Source organism: Chionomys nivalis, chromosome 8 (genome assembly GCF_950005125.1).
Source record: "Chionomys nivalis chromosome 8, mChiNiv1.1, whole genome shotgun sequence".
NCBI lineage: Eukaryota > Metazoa > Chordata > Mammalia > Rodentia > Cricetidae > Chionomys > Chionomys nivalis.
The window spans coordinates 41101640-41120721 of record NC_080093.1 but is presented as its reverse complement, the minus strand read 5'-3'; the positions used below and the strand labels follow the sequence as shown (position 1 = coordinate 41120721).

Below are 19082 nucleotides of genomic sequence, written 5' to 3'. Positions count from 1 at the left end.
TAATAAAAAAGAAATAAATGAAAATATAATAAAAGACAGGTGATGTATATTTTATCTGCTTAAACATAAACCCCAGAACAATCTTTGGCTGGCTTGTGTACAATCCACGGTATATACTTGTATTAATGCAGACGTGTATGCAACCTTTGAAAGTTTGTGTTTTCAGAGCAAGGGAACCAGACACCAATGAAAATAGTGGCCTAGGTGATCCAGGCCCTCTGAATGCCTCTGTTGTAGTTTCCTTGAAGGTCTGCATCCAGAAAAGTTTCAAGGCTGCTAGTTGAGATGGTTCAGCCTCACAGACTATTCTAGTCAGGACTTGACCATTATCCTAATTTTCTCAGGATGCCCCAAAGATGCCAGTGTCCCCAGACAACAGGAGCCAGTCTAGAGAACACAGTGCCCACATACCCAAGAAATGGGGCAGATGGTTTTTGGTCATTTAGGTTATAGATGTTTGTCATCATTGGGGGGGGGGGGCGGTGATTGGCTGCAAGTTGTTATGGTCATAGTCAGGAAAAAGCTAAACAAAGGAGTTAGATTCAAGAATCTTTTTCTGAAGGGGGATATGCAGTATAACAATGACGAGATAAAAGGGTGGATTGCTGAGTCTACTTTTAAACAACCATTACTCTCAAATATGTTACATTGGTATGGACTTTTATATACTGATACAAATTTAAGGTTACTTTTGCTATACTGTATATATGTTCTACTTGTCTGAGGGATTGTACCTATGCAGTTCATTTAACAATGTAATGTAAATTTCTAGTCCTTGAAAGTTATTATTATAAACTATGTAAAATAATAAAGAAATAAAGGTTTGTAGCTAGTCACCTATTATAATCAAACTTGTAGTCATGCTAGATATGTTTTCAAGGTCAAACAGATATATTTTAGATAGACAGGTGGTCTTCAAACATTCAGATATCTATAGAATATGGTATTTAAGGTGGTTTAATAACATAAGGCTTTTCATGGTAACAAGATACGTTTGTTCTTGGTGGCACTAATTTACTTCAGAGAAGATGATGGACACTGAAGAAACTCCATATGGAGTTTGCTTTCATAGTGGCAAGGTTAGACACTGGGCAACAAACTGTCTTGCCTCAATTGCTGACAGTATACTGTACAAACTGGACAAGAAGAACACACAGCAAAGTGACTTTGAACTTTGCCAAAACAAGGTGGGAAAGTCCTAAATTGAAGTCCTTCTAGTTGAAGACTAGATAATTATAGTTATAGTTTTTCTTAGTTATGACAGAAGGTAAATTAGGTACAAGACTTTAGACTCATCAGGAGAGAACAGACAATGAAATATTTTCTCTCTAAATTTGCCAAATACGAATGGATTGGATATTATGAATGTAATGCTTACTTGACAATTGTTCTTATTAAATATAGTTTTACTGTATTAGAATTAAAACTCTTTATTTAGACAAAAGGGGGAAATGTTGTGGATAATTCTTTACATTGTGTGAAGACATGTCACTGGGATTTGTTTAATAAAATTCTAAACACTGAATAGCTAGGAAGGATTTTGGGGGCAGAGAGAACACTGTGACCCTAAGGCAATGCTAGGGTCACAGAGAAAGCAGCATAGGCATTACAAAGTAAAGGTACCTGGGCCACATAAAAGAAAATAGACTCAAAATCATGGGTTAATTAAAGTTATAAGAACTAGTTAGAAACAAGCCTTAACTATCAGCTGAGCTTTCATAATTAGTAAGAAGTCTCTGTGTTATGATTTGGAAACTGGCAGGAAGGACCAAGAAATTTGCATACAAAAAATTAGGAACAGACTTGCTGAGAACTTGTTTAACACTTACAAAAATAAATCATGTTAAGTCAACAAAAATTTACTGAGAATCTACCATGTTTAATCACTGAGCAAAATATTGTTTGTTTCGAGAAAAGGTATCCCCACTTAGTCTTAGCTGTTGAGGAAAGCAATATATAAACCAGGCTGACCACAACTCCACAACTCACAGCAACCTGCCTTTGCCTCCCCAAGTGCTGGGATTAAAGGTATCAACCACAACTCCTGGCTTTAAATATTTTTTAATAGATTGTGTGTGTGTGTGTGTGTGTGTTTATATTCTGGCTAGCCATTTCATAGCACACTGCCAAAAAATTTTACCATGTTTAATCAATGATCAAACTTTTCCAACAGATTCCATTTTATTTTAAGGTAAAATATTTGTGATGGTTACAAAAATCTGCATAATTACCCCTTATTCCTATTATGGCTTTATCCTTTAATTTTTCCTTCTCCTATAATATTGGTCTTTTTTACTACCTCTCAAACATGTCAAAACTTCTCCTCCAATATGTTTATATTCTGTCACTAATGCTCACTTGCAAGATAACCATATTGCTGAAAAGTCTATCTCATGAACCTGCACTTAACATAAGTTTACAGGGAAGACTTTAGACAATATACAAACTTAACTTGGTAACCTACAAATGAAGCGGAAATAGTAGTTTTAAGTTTTACAGAAAGTTGCAGTAAACCATAGATGTATAAGTACCTAAAAAATACCCGCAAAACTAGTAACTCATATACAAACACAGCAACCTGATATCAACAAGAGAAAAACAGACTTATACTCCAATTAGAGATAAAGACCAGTCACTTCCAAAGAAATGACGGAATCATAACATAATTTTCAAGAAAATGGAAACCAAAGATACTGATGGGAAAGATATAAGACATTGAAAAAACAAAATAACCCCCCCAACCCCACAACTTAAAATAAAAACAAACCAAAATAAAACAAAAGCAAAAAACTGCCATAAAAGATAATGGTTAAACCTTCAGTGGACAAAAAAAGTGATGTCATTTGCCTCAAAATCAAACCTAGTAGAAATTTTAAAACTTTAAGGATTGAATTCATATACAGGAAAAAAAATCATGAATAAAATAGCAAATGCTTTTCTAGAATCTTACCATTTTAGTATAATAATTCTTCAAAACTAGATAATATATCAACCTCAGTCCATCATTTAGAAAACCCATCTAGCTGCCTGACACAAAAGCCAAATTTCTCTCTTTAAGTGTCTCTTACTTTCTTCTAACAAGCAAGCTTTGCGTATAAAAGATTCCCAACAGTTTGAGGAAAATTAATAGTTTCTCACTCTTCCAGGATAGCTATACTTCCACTGTTATTTCCAAATTTCTAATGCAGTTATTTAACCAGATTTGTGAGAACTGGCAGTGTCTATCATCCTGATTGAGCTATTCAATCCTAGGGAGCAATCATTCAGATTTTAATAATTAAATAAAATGGAGGAGAAACAGTCAATAAAGTTTCATGGAACTGAAAAAAAATTATAGTACAAGGGAACTAAAACAGTGTATGATAATTTAAGAAGTGTAACATCAAAAATAAAACAATAAACATTTTAATCAGCATATATTAACTTTACAAATCAGGTTTCACTGGTATTTTCACATAGTCTCATGTACACTGACCATAAAGGTACAAAGTTCATTATGAAATTCATTTACATACCTGATCTAAGTCAAGAGAGAGCCATTTATCACTTCCTTCTTCTGCCACTGATATACGGTATTTGCTTTTATTTTTAATCATATAAAAAGGAGTAAATACCACAATTCTGGTAATATTAAAACTGCTGAGGTTTATAGTGACACCAACCTAAGGAAAAAATTAAGACTGTTTGAAAACTATTACTACTGTACACTTATAAAAGTATCCAACAAATAAATTTAAAATGAAAGTATCTTTAGCACAGAAGAAACTCACTTGGTATTCCATTTTCAGGCCTTTGCATTTAATGGCTCCATGACTACCAACAGTATCAATTGAGAACTGATCAGAGAGCTCACTGTCAGTTACCATAAGCTGAACCTAGGGGAGGAATTTGAGATAAATTACAACTTAGATACCATCTCTGTATGTGGTGGTCAAACTCAAAGCTTTGTATGTTAGGCAAAAGCCTTATATTAATAATGTAATAAATCTTTTTTAACAATAAATATCTTACTGTACTGCTTCGAGACAGGGTCTCTTGGGTAGCTAGGGTTGGATGTAACTTACTATGTATATACACAGGCCCCAAAACCCTACATTCTCCTGCTTTCCTAATGTTCGGATTACAGGAGCATGCTACTGTATTCAGTTTTGCTAACCCTTTCAATCTCAAATATTTAATAAATGTTATTTCTCCTGAAATTTCATATTTTACTGTTCAGAACTTTAAAAACTGAAACAATGTTTATCTAAAGAGAAAAATTAGGAAAAATTACACATACCTTATTGTTGTTAAAAAAGTGGTTTGGCTGAAAGGAAAAGAGAACTGGCTTTTTATAATTAGGTGGGTGCTTTCGATGGATTCCATCTGCTTTGTATTGTAACATCCGATCAGTTTTATTGACCATCCAATATGGACTGTGAAATGCCACAATTGTCTGACCAGTATTGTAAGTCATATGGATAGCAATATCCAAATCAGTCTTTTCCATTTCTGTGAGACAGGTAAAGTTGATGAAACTGATGTCTTGTTGATTAGGTTTTATATGAAATTCACTTTTCCAATCATGATTAAGATAGTCAAGCAATTTTAAGTGCAGCTTGGCTTTGTCCATTTCAACATTATAAATTTGTGATGAATGTCCTTCACTTAAAGTAAAAACTGTGTTTTCAATGCCCTGGAATAAGAAGCAAAAACAAAAACAAACTTAAAAATGTTTCTGAAAAATAAACTTCCAAATACACTTATTCTTTCTACATACTACACAAAACTCTTTTGAAGTAACTGTCAGAGCAAGTCATCAGTGTTCCTCAAGCTGTGGCTGCCCTAGTGCTTGATCTACACTTAGGTAATGATCATTATTAAAACGCTCTAGATCAACTGCTACAAAAGGCTAAGATTAAATGACATGAGAAACTTCATAGCAAGTTGTGATTGTAATGCCATAATCAGTAAAACTAAACCAAGCCCTACCTATCTACTGGTTATTGTAGTTTTGAAAACTAAAAATAACAGAAACACATAAGAAAGCTATCATAATCTTTAAAAGGCAATACATACTGTACTGTCTGCCATTTTTAGAAACAGCCAATTCATCCATTATGAGTTTATTACATCTCAAAAATGATTATTCTCTCCACTCACATCTTCATTACCTTAGTTCTTATCTCTATGACTTTCCTAGTGTCTCTTTTTCAGCTCTTTCCTACCATTATAACAGAACTCTTAAGTTGTAACTAACATCACTGTGCGAACTTGAACCACCAGACTATTCTACAGAGCAATAACTGCAGTGCTGGTGGCGCTAACGTAGCTGATGAATGATAACCATGTTTCCGAGAGTCATGGTGGAGCTAGGATACAATTCCAAGTCATAGTGGCCAAGTACCAACTCAACTATTTATCACTATGATAATCTGCCACATGTAAAAACATAACCACAGATAAGTTAATTCCTCCTACTTAAAAATATATCACAAAACAGTAAAAATACTGCAGTTCACAAAGTTAAATAAGCCTACAATGAATAGGTTACAGTGAAGAACTGCTTTATGTTTGATAAGTATTGAAATAAAAAGATTTACAAAAAAAACTTAGAAAGGAGAAAACACCTACTTAATCTAAAATTAAATACTTAATAGAAAAAGGATCTTTATAGGAAATAAGATTTTCAGAGAATTTTCATAAAACTGCAAGCTTTAATTGTATGGGTATTACACTTGAATGTTATTTCAAAACAAATGCCCATGTTTATTTTATAATTCAGTAACCATCATTTAAACATACAATACATGAACTACATATGAAGAGAAAGGGCTATGAAATAAATGGTATGTTCAGATGATGAATAAGTCATTTACTGTATAAACTTATTTATATTTGTGCAAATCACATATTTGTACATAATTAAATAGAGCTCAACAGATTTCTAAGATAAATTAATGAAAAATATTTTCTCTTAAATTATCGTTTTTGAAAATTCATTTTGTTTATTTATTCTATGTAGGAGAAAATGCTAAGGCCTGCTGTGGAGGTCAGATATCAACTTATGGAGGTTGTGAGTTGTGGAGATTCAACTCAGGTTGTGAGGCTTGAAGACTCTAAATCATCTTTTTAAGCATGATATTAAAATTTTCACATTGATAAATACTTATATTTAAGTAATGCTGTAATCTTGGACACAAATTAAAAAACTTTTGTTTATAACTTTAAGTAAATCAAACTACGAAGACAGAAGACACTCAGAAACTGCCAAGTACCTCTAGGTAATAAGCAATTTTGTAGGGAAGAAGATTCCGAATGAGGATAGGTGGCCACAAGTGCATTACATATGGTAAGTCCCAGCCGTCTTCTGAATACACTGACAGAGAAGTCAAATTATCTTTTTCTGGGACAATATTAATAACAAATGATCTCTTAGAAGCGTGTATAGATTTGCACTTCTTCCTTAGAAGTTGTCCATCATATTTTATGATTTCTTCAAAGTCAATTCCTTCACACATTTGGTAGTCCTTATCATCTGGCTTCAAAGAAAGCGATGATCTACACAAAAAATTGAATATAATTTAAATGCATTTTTAAAAACCTTAAATTTGAATACTATTGCTTCGAACAATGACTCCCTTCAGTATTATTATAAATAGTGCTGGTTTACATATGTTTCAGAGCTACATAACCTAAACAGGGGTACCCCAATTTTCCAGATGCTAACCAAGTTTTATTTTGATCATGATTATTTTTACAAACTTTAGTGTATATGTGTATATGTGTGTGTGTGTATTTAAATATTTTGGATAAATACTGTTCTATGTGATATGTACATGTGAGGGTACATGCATTTCCATGGGAAGACTAAGGTCTCTCGATAAGTATGAAGCTCTGATGGCTAGACTGGCTGGCCCTCAAGACCCAGAATCACCTCTCCTGCTTCCCAATGTTGTGATTATAGGTACACTGCCACACACAGCTTTTACATGACTTTTGACAATTTAAGTCTTAGTACTTTATCTATTGATCAATTTCCCCAGCCCTAAGAGCAGTGTGTGTGTGTGTGTGTGTGTGTGTGTGTGTGTGTGTATGTGATTAAGCTACATCCAAGAATCATTTCTAAGAAATTTCTTTGGCAAGGTGCCAGACGGGCATGTAGATGCTTCTTCTGACAGGCCAAACTATGAGAGTGGGTGTCTTTTGGCTGCCTGAGCCACAGGGCATCAGGGAGCATATGGATGCTTCAGAAAGCCTGGGCTTTGAGGACCCAGGGCGCCTAGGCCATGTGGCCATGTTGGTGTCTGAGGGCTGTGCTGCCTCTAGGGCCATGGTGTCAACTGGGTCAGGCCTGCTGCTGAGGGCCATGTTGTTCGTGGCCCTAATGTGGCGAGGGTATTCGTTGATGTCCATGGAAACTGATGAGCGTGGTCTAGGTCACAACCAGTAACCATGTTGGCACCCAGGGCTATATCACCATTAGGGTCATGCCATTCTGAGTACTCCTCCTGCCACCTGCAGCCATGGTGCCATCCCAGCCAAGGCTACTGCTGAGGGCCATATCTGTGTCCGTGGCTCCTGATACCATAGAAGGCCATGCTGATGCCAGGGGTTTGGGCATCCTCTTGGGACCATGTTGGTGTCTGAGGGCCACTCTGCTGCGGGGATCAATCATGCCAACCTCAGTGACCTGTGCAGCCACCAGGGGCCATGGTGATATCCAAGCTTAGGCTGTTGCTGGGGACTGTGCTTGGGTCTGTGATCTAACCACAGTCAGGGTTTCTGAAGTCTGTGGGCTACGGTGCCACCAAATGCCACATGGATACTCTGGGTGTAGGCCATATCCTGTGGCCATGTTGCCACTGGGGCCATGGCATCATCTGGGAAGGGCTGCTGTCACCAGCCATGTCTGAATCTGTGACCCTACTGCAGCCAGGGTCTGCAACAACGTCCATAGCTCCTGACATCATCGAAGGCAATGCTAATGCCAGGGGTCTGGGCCACCACTGGGGCTATGTTGGTGTCCAAGGGCCTTGTTGCCATGGGGGCCATGCCAATCTAAATGCCCTATGCTGCCACCTGGAGTTACGGTGACATTCAAGTCTGGGCTGCTACTGAAGACAAGGTCTAGGTCTAAGGCCCTACCAAAGTCAGGGTCTGTGTTGATATCCATGGCCCATGGTACCAAAGGTCACATGGATACCTGAGGTCTGGGACATAACCTGTGGCCATATTGCTGTTTGAAGACAGTGCTGCCACCAGGGCCACACTGATCTGAGTTGTCTGCCCAGCCATTTGGGGCCATGGTGTTGTTTGGGCTTGGGCTAGTGCCCTGGGCCATGTCTAGGTTCATGGCCAAACAACAGAGTCTGGGATGATGTTCATGACTCCTATTACCACAGAGGGTCATAGGAACCATTTCTGTTGAAATCTGAGGGCCGTGCTGAGCCAGCCCTGCCCCACACTGGCTCTAGGATAGCTGATCCTGCCCCTTGCCAGACACTGCAGTAGAGCTGGCTCTGATCCCCCATGGTAGAGCTGAACCCCACTCTCTGCACTCAGGAGAGATGGCTATGCTCTTCACTAGGGGCTTGCAAGAACTGGCCCTGATGGCATGGACCTAGGAGAGCTGGCTCTGTCCTGTGCCTGAGGAAGCAGTCCTGGTGGCCAAGACTGACCACTTCAGCTACCACCAAGAGTCACATCCTGGGGCCACCCTAACATCTGCCCCATCTATGACCTGCTGGAGTGTGCGAAGGGACTGGTACTGCGGAACAACAGCTACAGGATCTCCCCGACTCAGGATGGTATATCCAAGAGGAATTTCACTGAGAGTCCAGTGATGATGGCGTGCCAAAGGCACTGAACCACATCAATGATTCAATGCAATGAACATTTTGTACATAGCTGCTTGGACAAAAGTCCCAGTGCCATTAGGATGACTGAAGAGGTGTTGGGAACGTGGAGGATTGAGGTGAATTTATTGTTGGTTGTTTTGAATTAACTTTGGGGGGCATGCTGCAGGGGTGTGGGGCAGACACTGGAGTTCCTCCAATAAGGAATTATGCAAAATAATTTAAAAAAGAAAATCCTATTGTTTTTATTAACCGTATTTTCCAAGTGTTGAGGATAGAACCTCACATTTGTCAAGCAAGCACTCTGCTTCTGAACTAATCCTCTCTCTATATATCTTTTATCTGTAAAACTAGTTACAATTCTAACTATCTCTTATAGATGAGCTGTCAAAACAACTTATATACCTAATCACTTTCCTAACATTTAATCTTAAAAGTTTAAATATCTTCTATATGTTTTTATGTTACATGTGATGTTACTGTAGCTTGACTCAATTGGACACTGAAACTTCCACACCTATTGTGTTGTGAAATTCAAATACTAGTGCTCTGGAATTATAGATAATATTAAACAATGGACTTCTGGCCCCCACACAAAACTAATGCGAAAACAGTTTTTATTCCTATTCTACTACTACATTATCCCCATAACTTTTATTCTACTTTACATTCTGATTTTGAATATTACATAAAAACTAATTCCCCTCAAATTAAGGCCAATAAACTCATGCAGTCTGGCAAAGTATTTGTTTATTTACATTAAGTTAGTCTGTAGTCTACGCTAGCTTGAAATCCCGCGTACCCTACACTGCCTTCATACTTATGGCAGTCTTCTTGTCTCGTTCCAAGTGTTGGAATTTAGGAATGAAACAATATGTATAACTTGATAGTAAAATACTCATGGGACCTATTATGTACCAATTAGAAGATAAAAATAAAAATACAAAAATGAGTATATTTTTAGTTTTAGAGAGAAAGCAATATTAAAACAACAATAAAATTGTTATACTACAGCAAACAAACAAACAAATGTAAACAATAGTTTGAAGCCTTTGAATAAAGAATACTCTTTGCACACAGAACAGGGAATGTTTGATAATGGGAAAATTTTGCAAGAAAGCTGATTTCTGAGGATCTGAGTAGAAAAATATCACTGTAAAGTAAGTAAAAGAACTAATAAAAATAGAAGAGGTTCAAAATAAAAGGAGAATGAAGAGCTTGAAATAAAAGACATCAAATATTCCGAGGCAGTAAAGAAAAACTGGACACTACTAAGTAGAGATAAAGTGTGTAAAGCTAGGAGTAAGAACTTCACTGAGAACTGCAGCTCTTAAGTCCCTCTCCTGCCCTAGCACTGTCCAGAAGGAATTCCTACTCCTCTACACAAAAATCTTATCTTTTAAAACTGCCTGATCTTTATTCACAAACCATTCACGGTAATGTTCCTCTTCACCTAATCTCAACACTACCCTACTGTTATGGTTATTCCTGGTTGTCAACTTGATTACATGTGGTATTAATTAAAACCCAAACCCTTGGGCATACTTGTGAAGGATTTTTTTTTTATTATTAATTATTTGGGGTGGGAAGACTCACTTCAAATCTGGATCTTTGAGGTGTGAAGATCCACCTTTAATCTGGGTCACACCTTCTGCTAGGAACTTATATAAAGTCACAGAAGAAGAAACCTTTCTCTTTTTTTGCCTGCTTTCTCTCCCTCTCACTAGCAAGTCATTTCCTTCACTAACATTAGAGCCTACCTCTTTGGGATTCCAGTGCATACTATAGATCAATTAAGACAACCAGCTTTGTGGATTGAAGAACTACATGATTTTTAGAACTTTTGTTGGTAGACAGTCATTGTTGGAGTAGTTGGACCACAGCCTGTAAACCAGTCTAATAAATCATGTGTGTGTGTGTGTGTGTGTGTTTGTATTATGTTTACATCAAGTTTAAGTATTTAAATATTTAAGATTATAGTATTATCCATACACAAAAGATAGTTTTCTAAAGCAATTTTTAAAACTTGTATTTGATAATTTAAAAACATTATCTATATAGAATCTGAATCCAAAAATTCTCTAAACAGTTTAGGGCAAGGAAAAAGATAAAGAAAAAAACTCACCGGTAAGATGTTAATGGTATGTTGAATTCATTTTCAGGTAAAGCAATTCCCAATAACGTATCCCCTTCAAAAACGGAAATTGGAATTGAAAAATGATTCTTAATCTGAGTAAAAAAAAAAAAAAAAACCATACTTAATATAGTATAAGAAAGTTATTTTAAAAATTTGTCCATCTACAAATCTTAATATAGAATCTACCAGGCACTATTCAGCTTGGTCATATAAATTAGAAGAAACAAACATACAATTATTTATCTTCAAAAAAAAAGGGGGGGAACTATCCAGGTTTATATTTTATAGAAAAATACAACTTTAAGCCAGTCAATATTCCAGCACAGATGAGTAAGGCACCACCGCAGCTGGGAGCTATTTGCCACTGATGGCCACCTGGGAAGAAAGACTCAGTTTTCTTCAGAAGGACTGACCCTGGTAGGTTGTCCATCTTCTAGTGGATGAGCCTACACAGATGCAGATAAAGGGCACTATTAGTTGGACTGGGTGTGCTATTAAAAAAAAATAACAAAAAACATGAAGTTAGGAAAGGGAGGGTATTTAGGGAGCATTTAGAGAAAGGGTATGGGATAAAGTTGATTAAATACAGGAATATTAACATTTCCTATATACAGAATTCAAATTTAAACAAATGGAGTGATTCCTTGCAACAACAAAAAACTTGTATGAATGTGAAAAGGAGAGTTGTATGGAAGAAAGTGTATAACAGGGTAGAAGGAAGAATAAAGAGGGTAGGAGGTATAATCAAAATATACTTTACACCTGTATTAAATTGTCAAAGAACCTACCCAGTAAAAGTGTGCATGTACACACACACACACACACTCTCCTCAAGGTTAGAGAACACTGAAACGAATGCAGAAAGAATGTAAGAAATGGAGGTAGAGGGGAGTACTGTGAAGTGTCGGCCTCTGAATATCAACTATAGTTATTTACACAAGGTCAAGACAGTTAAAATTTCTGTATGCAAAAGGGAAGGAAGTTCTTAGTCTTAATTCAGAAGCTACTGGCTGAAACAAGGAGTTCTTTGTTTAGTTTTTTATTTTTGTTTGTTTGTTTTGTTTTTTTGGTTTTTCGAGACAGGGTTTCTCTGTGGTTTTGGAGCCTGTCCTGGAACTAGCTCTTGTAGACCAGGCTGGTCCCCAACTCACAGAGATCTGCCTGCCTCTGCCTCCCAAGTGCTGGGATTAAAGGCGTGCTCCACCACCGCCCGGCAGTTTTTTATTTTTATGTATATTTTTTCTCCACCTCCCAAGTACAAAAACACTGGTATTCAACCCAGTCTTCTGGGTTTTCAAAGTTTTTTTGTTTTTTTTTTATAATTATTGAGCTCTACATTTTTCTCTGCTCCCCTCCCTGGTTCTCCCCTCCCCTCTTAATTCTCCCCCAAGGTCCCTATGCTCCCAATTTACTCAGGAGATCTTGTCTTTTTCTACTTCTGGCTTCCCATGTAGGTTGGATCTACGTAAGTCTCAGTGTCCTCATTCTTGTCTAAGTTCTCTGGGATTGTGGTTTCTAGGCTGGCTTTCTTTGCTTTACGTTTAAAAACCACCTATGAGTGGTACTTGTGGTACTTGTGGTACATGTGGTACTTGTCTTTCTGTGTCTGAGTTACTTCTCTCAAAATAAAGTTTTCTAGCTCCATCCATTTTCCTGCAATATTCAAGATGTTCTTTTTTTCTGCTGTGTAGTATTCCATTGTGTAAATGTACCACATTTTCCTTATCCATTCTTCAGTCGAGGAGCATTTAGGTTGTTTCCAGGTTCTGGCTATGACAAACAAAGCTGCTATGAACATAGTTGATCACATGTCCTTGTGGCATGATTGAGCATCCTTTGGATATATACCCAAAAGTGGTATTACTGGGTCTTGAGGAAGGCTGTTTCCTAATTTTCTGAGAAATCGCCACACTGACATCCAAAGGGGTTGTACCAGTTTGCATTCCCACCAGCAATGTAGAAGTGTTCCCTTTTCCCCCAAACCTCTCCAGCATAAGGTGTCATCAGTGGTTTTGATCTTGGCCATTCTTACAGGTTAGTAAGATAGAATCTCAGAGTTGTTTTGATTTGCATTTCTCTGATGACTAAGGATGTTGAACATTTCCTTATGTGTCTTTCAGCCATTTTAGATTCCTCAGTTGAGAGCTCTCTGCTTAGGTCTTTACTCCATTTTTTTTTTATTGGATTATGTGATCTTTTTGTGTCCAATTTCTTGAGTTCTTTGTATATTTTGGAGATCAGACCTCTGACTGATGTGGGATTAGTGAAGATCTTTTCTCATTCTGTAGGCTGTCGCTTTGTCTTGTTGATCATGTCCTTTACTTTACAGAAGTTTTTCAGTTTCAGGAGGTCCCATTTATTAATTGTTTCTCTCAGTGCCTGTTCTGCTGGGGTTATATTTAGGAAGTGGTTCCCTGTGGCAAAACGTTCAAGTGTACTTCCCACTTTCTCTTCTATAAGGTTCAGTGTAGCTGGCTTTGTGTTGAGGTCTTGGATATATTTGGACTTGAGTTTTGTGCACGGTGATAGATATGGGTCTATTTTCATTTTTCTACATGTTGATACCCAGTTATTCCAGCACCACTTGTTAAATATGCTTTCTCTTTTCCATTTGATATTTTTCTGCTTCTTTATCAAAGATCAGGTGTTTGAGGATGTGTGGATTGATATCCAGATCTTCTATTCAGTTCCATTGGTCCTCCTGTCTGTTCTTATGACAATACCAGGCTGCTTTCAGTACTGTAGCTCTGTAGCAGAGTTTAAGTCAGAGATTGTGATGCCTCCAGAAGTTCTTTTATTGAACAGGATTGTTTTGGCTATCCTTGGTTTTTTGCTTTTCCATATAAAGGTGAGTACAATTCTTTTGAGGTCTTTGAAAAATTTTGCTGGGATTTTGATAAACATTGCATTGAATCTGTAGATTGCTTTTGGTAAGATTGCCATTTTTACTATGTTAATTATGTCTACTAAAGAGCATGGGATATCTTTCCACACACAAAAATTAAAAAGTTCCAAGCACAATGAAAATGGAAACAGAATAAACAGGGAAATGCACAGAAGGAAAAGCTAATTACTAACAAATAGTGAAAAAGAGATAATCAGTGTTCCTAGAAAGAAAATACAAACTATATCCACAGGCAAACTTTTTACACCAAACTGGCAAAACAAAACAACTATAGTTATTTTGAGTTCATATCCATATCCAGAGGCTGACATATCACAATACTCCCCCCTTCCTCCATTGCTTATACTCTTATGCCTTCCCTTCTACAGATTAATTTTGTTATGGTATATATGTTTCTCTTCTTAATGTATTGTCCCTATACAGTTCAATTAACAATGCAATGCAAATTTCTATACATTGAAAGTTACTATTACAAACTATTTAGGAGAATTAAGAAATACACATTAGTAGTTAAACATCTAACAAATTTGTGACCATGTCAGGTATGTTTTCAAGGTTATATATATTTTAGATAAGAGTCTTCAAACACTTCAGAGATATACAGAATATGGCATTTTACTTGGTTTAATAACATAAGACCTTTTTGACAGTGAGACATATATGCTCCTGGCAGCACCAATCTACTTTAGAGAAGAATATGGGCATCGAAGAATCTCCATATGAAGTTTTGTTTTCTTTCTTAAAAAAGTTAGCCACTGAGCAAGAAACTTCCCTTTCCTTGACTGCTGACAGTATGCTTGGACAAGCAGGACATACAAGAAGCGACTGCTGAACTTTGCCAAGACAAGGTCGTACAGTCCTTCAAATTTCCTACTTCACAGAAAAGTCTGAGATATTCTAGGACTATAGGTAAAGATGGATGCCCCAATGTTGCAGAGACACCTTGAGTGACTGTCCAGGCAGCAAGCTGTCTTTGTCATTTCTATAGTTTTGGAAGTTGATTGCTGTGTACTTCCTGTTTACTCAGGAATATTTTATCATTCTTGGGTCTCTGATTAGGATTAAAGACTAGATAGAAATACGCTTTTCCTAAAAGATGTTAATTAAATTTATAGGTTGAAAAACATAAAAGCTTAAGTTGTTTATATAAGATGATGATTTATGGTCAAAAATGATAGTGTTATGATAGTAAAACAAGTTATGATATAAAGTAGCTTAGCTATAAAACTTTGGACTCACCAAAGTAAGATATATAATAGAGTAATTTCTCCAACTTTGACAAATACAAACTTTGACTGGACATTGTAAATTTAAGTCATACTCGATAATTGTTCTTATTTTATATAGTTTTATTCTATGAGAGCTAAAACCTTTCTTTTTTATTTAGAAAGAGGGGGAAATGTTTTGGAATATTAGTTCACTATGTGAAAATTTATTGTTGTGATTGCTGTAATAAAAAGCTGAATGGCCAATAGCTAGATAGGAGATATAGGCAGGACTTCCAGGCAGAGAGAAAACTCTGTGAAGAAGAAGGCTGAGTGGCCAGCCAGAGATAGAGGAAACAGCATGGGCAGAACGGAGAGATGAGGTTACAAGCCATGGGACAGAACATAAATTAAAATAAATGGGTTAATTTAAGTTATTAGAGCTAGTGGGACAAACCTAAGTTAAGGCCAAGGTTTCATAATTAAGTCTCCATGTGGTTATTTGAGAGCTGGTAGCCCATAGAAAAATCTGGCAATAGACCACAGGTAAATTTTACTTTTGACATTATTTTTCCTGACTTCTAAACTCAAAAAATACATATTCTAAAACATCTGAAAACATGATAAATATAGTAAATTATCATTACCAATAAGGATTATTTTGACAATAATTTCTTAAGTATTTTTTGCTTATCTCTAGTATGTTATGGCATCCATTTATTACAAAAGATTTAAAGTGTTATATATTACTACACATTTAAAAAGCCATAGGGAGTTATTTTATGTTAACTTAAAATTACATATATAAATGTTCGAAAGACGGCTCAGTGATTGGGAGTGCTAGCTCTTCTTCCAGAAGGCCTGGATCTGGTTCCCTGCACCCACATGGCAGCTTGCTGCTGTCTGTGTCTCCTGTTCCAGGCAATCTGATGCCTTCATACATATAAAAATAAATAAATTTTAAAAAATTAAATATATAAATACACCTCCCCACACACACAAGAGTTAAACTGAAGTACATTCCACCTTGAGAGACAATGCTCCCTTAAAAATTGTAGACTAACAAAATCCCAGTGGCAGGCATAGAAAACATTTTAAGTCATAGGTGAGACAAATCCAAGCGACCAATTCCTCAAACAATACAGGGTATTGTTATTGTCCTTCCAGAAATAGAAGTAAGGCACTATTGCTAAACACTACACACTTTAGACATAGAATTTAGAAGCATTAAGCTGGAGCTGAACTGGAAGCCTCCTCCTGAAGATTATCTCTCAAAGAATAGGAGGGAGTCATGCTAGATGCCAAGGGAGAAAAATAAGTCAACATTCCTACCCACCTTAATCACAACAATGATCATAATGGCAAGATATTCTGAAATGTATAATGGTGGCACTTACACCCTAAGGGTCACCAACAGTCACCTCATTGGACTAAGGTTTTTCAATAGGAACAAATTCATGCCTGGCACTTTATTTATTTATTTATTTTTAAGATTTATTTTTATTTATTTATATGTATAGTGCTCTGTCTGTATGTTTGCTGGCCAGAAGAGGGCACCAGATCTCATTACAGATGGTTGTGAGCCACCATGTGGTTGCTGGGAATTGAACTCAGGACCTCTGGAAGAGCAGTCAGTGCTCTTAACCTCTGAGCCATCTCTCCAGCCCCCATACCTGGCACTTTAAATTTAGCCAACTACCAATGGCTGGTGAGACCATGGAGCCTAAAGGTGAACCTATTATTATTGCCCTTTTATTAACCCAATATAATCACTAATTGCATTTTAAATATTTGTCTTTACATCTGCAGATACATGTAAATCTCAAACTTTATCATCAAAAAAACTTCTTTTTGCAGCAGAAAACATTAAAGAAAACTGAAACTCATCAAAATGCAGAGTACCAATTAATACATTTATAATACAAAATCTACCTAAGGCTCAGAAAACATTGAGGAAAAGGGCAGAAAGATTTTAAGAAGTTTAGGAATCTGCTGTATGACAGTCTCTTCTAAAAAAAGAAAAAGAAAACAGACACAGGGAGGTTATGAAAAGAAGGTGGATCTGGGAAGTACTGGGGATAGGGTGGGGAATGAATGTCATCAAGATACCTTGTATATAATTCTCAAAGGACTAATAAAATATTGTATTATACAAATTACATAAAAATATTTTAAGTAGCTGGATTACTTCAAATAGAGTCTGTGACTTACACTCATTATAAATTTATACATGTTTAAAAAGGGATCATAAATAATTAAAAAATAAATTCATCAATAATTGGAAAATTTTCCCAGAAACTCAGAATTAGTATAAGTAATCATTTACATGGAAGAGTATAATCTTAACAACCAATATCTTAGATCAATTCAAACTTTCCCTAAACACATTTAAACATTAGATCAAGATCTTTTAGGAATATAAATGAAAAATTTTTAAGCATAATTTAAGCAAACCAAATCTAATAGTACTCTAGAAGTTTAATAATTTTAAGGCAAAGAATTATACTAAGAATAGTGTTGTTTAATGTTTGAAACTCTAGATCATTCATCACATTAACAATTTTGTTCATAACCTTTCAATAAAGATAAAAAATTGCAAGAGAGCTGGGCGGTGGTGGCGCAAGCCTTTAATCCCCGCACTCGGGAGGCAGAGGCAGGCGGATCTCTGTGAGTTCAAGACCAGCCTGGTCTACAAGAGCTAGTTCCAGGACAGACTCCAAAAAAACCACAGAGAAACCCTGTCTCGAAAAACCAAAAAAAAAAAAAAAAAAAAAAAAAAAAAAAAAAAAAATTGCAAGAGAAATAAACTAAAATATATAAAATAAATGTCTTTTATTTAAATATAATTGCTGAAATCTACTAGAACAAACACATGGGTCTAATAAAATGGAATATTATATATGAATGTTATAATAATTTGTTTTCTAAATGCCAGTAATGGATAAACAAAAACAAAAAATTAATAATAATAAATTTTATTTTTAAAAAGGAAAATACTTATAATAGATAAAAAAAACTTTAGGAAAAAATAAGGAGGGATCCCATGATTTATGACTTAGAGGCAGAGTAATCAAGAGAGTATGGTATTGTCATACAAATAAACAGATAAAATTGCCATCCAACTTTGCAGCACAATGACAAACTTTACTCATTATGGTTGACTGGAACTGTGAATCTGGTAGTAAATTTTTTTCTCTCCATCTCTTTTCCTTTCTATTACCTGAATACTGGCTTTCCCTGTGAAAGTACTTGATTTTATTATTTGTATACTTGCAAAACAAAGATGAAGATATGATTATTTGATAGCTTTGTGGCAATAGAATGTCTATTTTTAATTCTACCTAATATACTGTTTTCTGTTACCAGAGTTTAATACACAATCTTAACTCACCTAACTTATGCTAATATTATGCTTTATTATCATTTACTTATCTGCTGACTACACTGCACTATGAATTTATTAAATAATAGTTATTTTAATATAAACTTTAGCATTTAATATAAAGTCAATACGTATATAATCACTAGGTCTTGAATGAGTGCAAATAGTTTAAAAAGTACTGTAAAACAATAGGACTGACCAGAAACAAATCAACTATGAAAATATAATATTAAAATTAAATTTTGTTAGAAAATGTGAAAAAAACAAACAGATAAATGAAAAATGGAGAGTTCACCTCTAATATATAAGGCCAGTGAGGACAATCTAAGAAGAAAGTATCATCTGCTTTACAGCAACTGAATAACAAAATGGAAAACTTTGACCCTCAAACCTCTCCTCTACATATACAAAGACTTGTTCAAAATTAAAATGTGGTATTCTCCACACACCAGATCTACTTCTCAGGAACCTTATCAGCTGCATATTCTGGTGAGTAAAAAAGTCATATTCTGTTCTTTATTGTGCCTATATAAAATTTAAGACTGTGTAAATTATGTACTGTGAACTAAGTTGATGTACAGGAAGGGAAAGTAGGAAGAGAATGAAGTTTTTTGAA

At 35.8% G+C, this 19082-nt stretch overlaps 1 protein-coding gene across 3 annotated transcripts in view; it reads right to left on the bottom strand.

Annotated features, from left to right (window-relative positions):
- Positions 1–19082, bottom strand: part of Vps13a (vacuolar protein sorting 13 homolog A) — a 198768-nt gene that overhangs the window by 64265 nt on the left and 115421 nt on the right. For all 3 annotated transcript variants that reach the window (XM_057777994.1, XM_057777996.1, XM_057777997.1), the window contains exons 46-50: positions 10963–11066; positions 6258–6540; positions 4280–4675; positions 3771–3875; positions 3516–3662 (exon numbers count right to left, since the gene is read on the bottom strand). In XM_057777994.1, the coding sequence (XP_057633977.1) occupies positions 3516–3662; positions 3771–3875; positions 4280–4675; positions 6258–6540; positions 10963–11066 (1035 nt within the window). The remainder of the gene's footprint in view (positions 1–3515; positions 3663–3770; positions 3876–4279; positions 4676–6257; positions 6541–10962; positions 11067–19082) is intronic.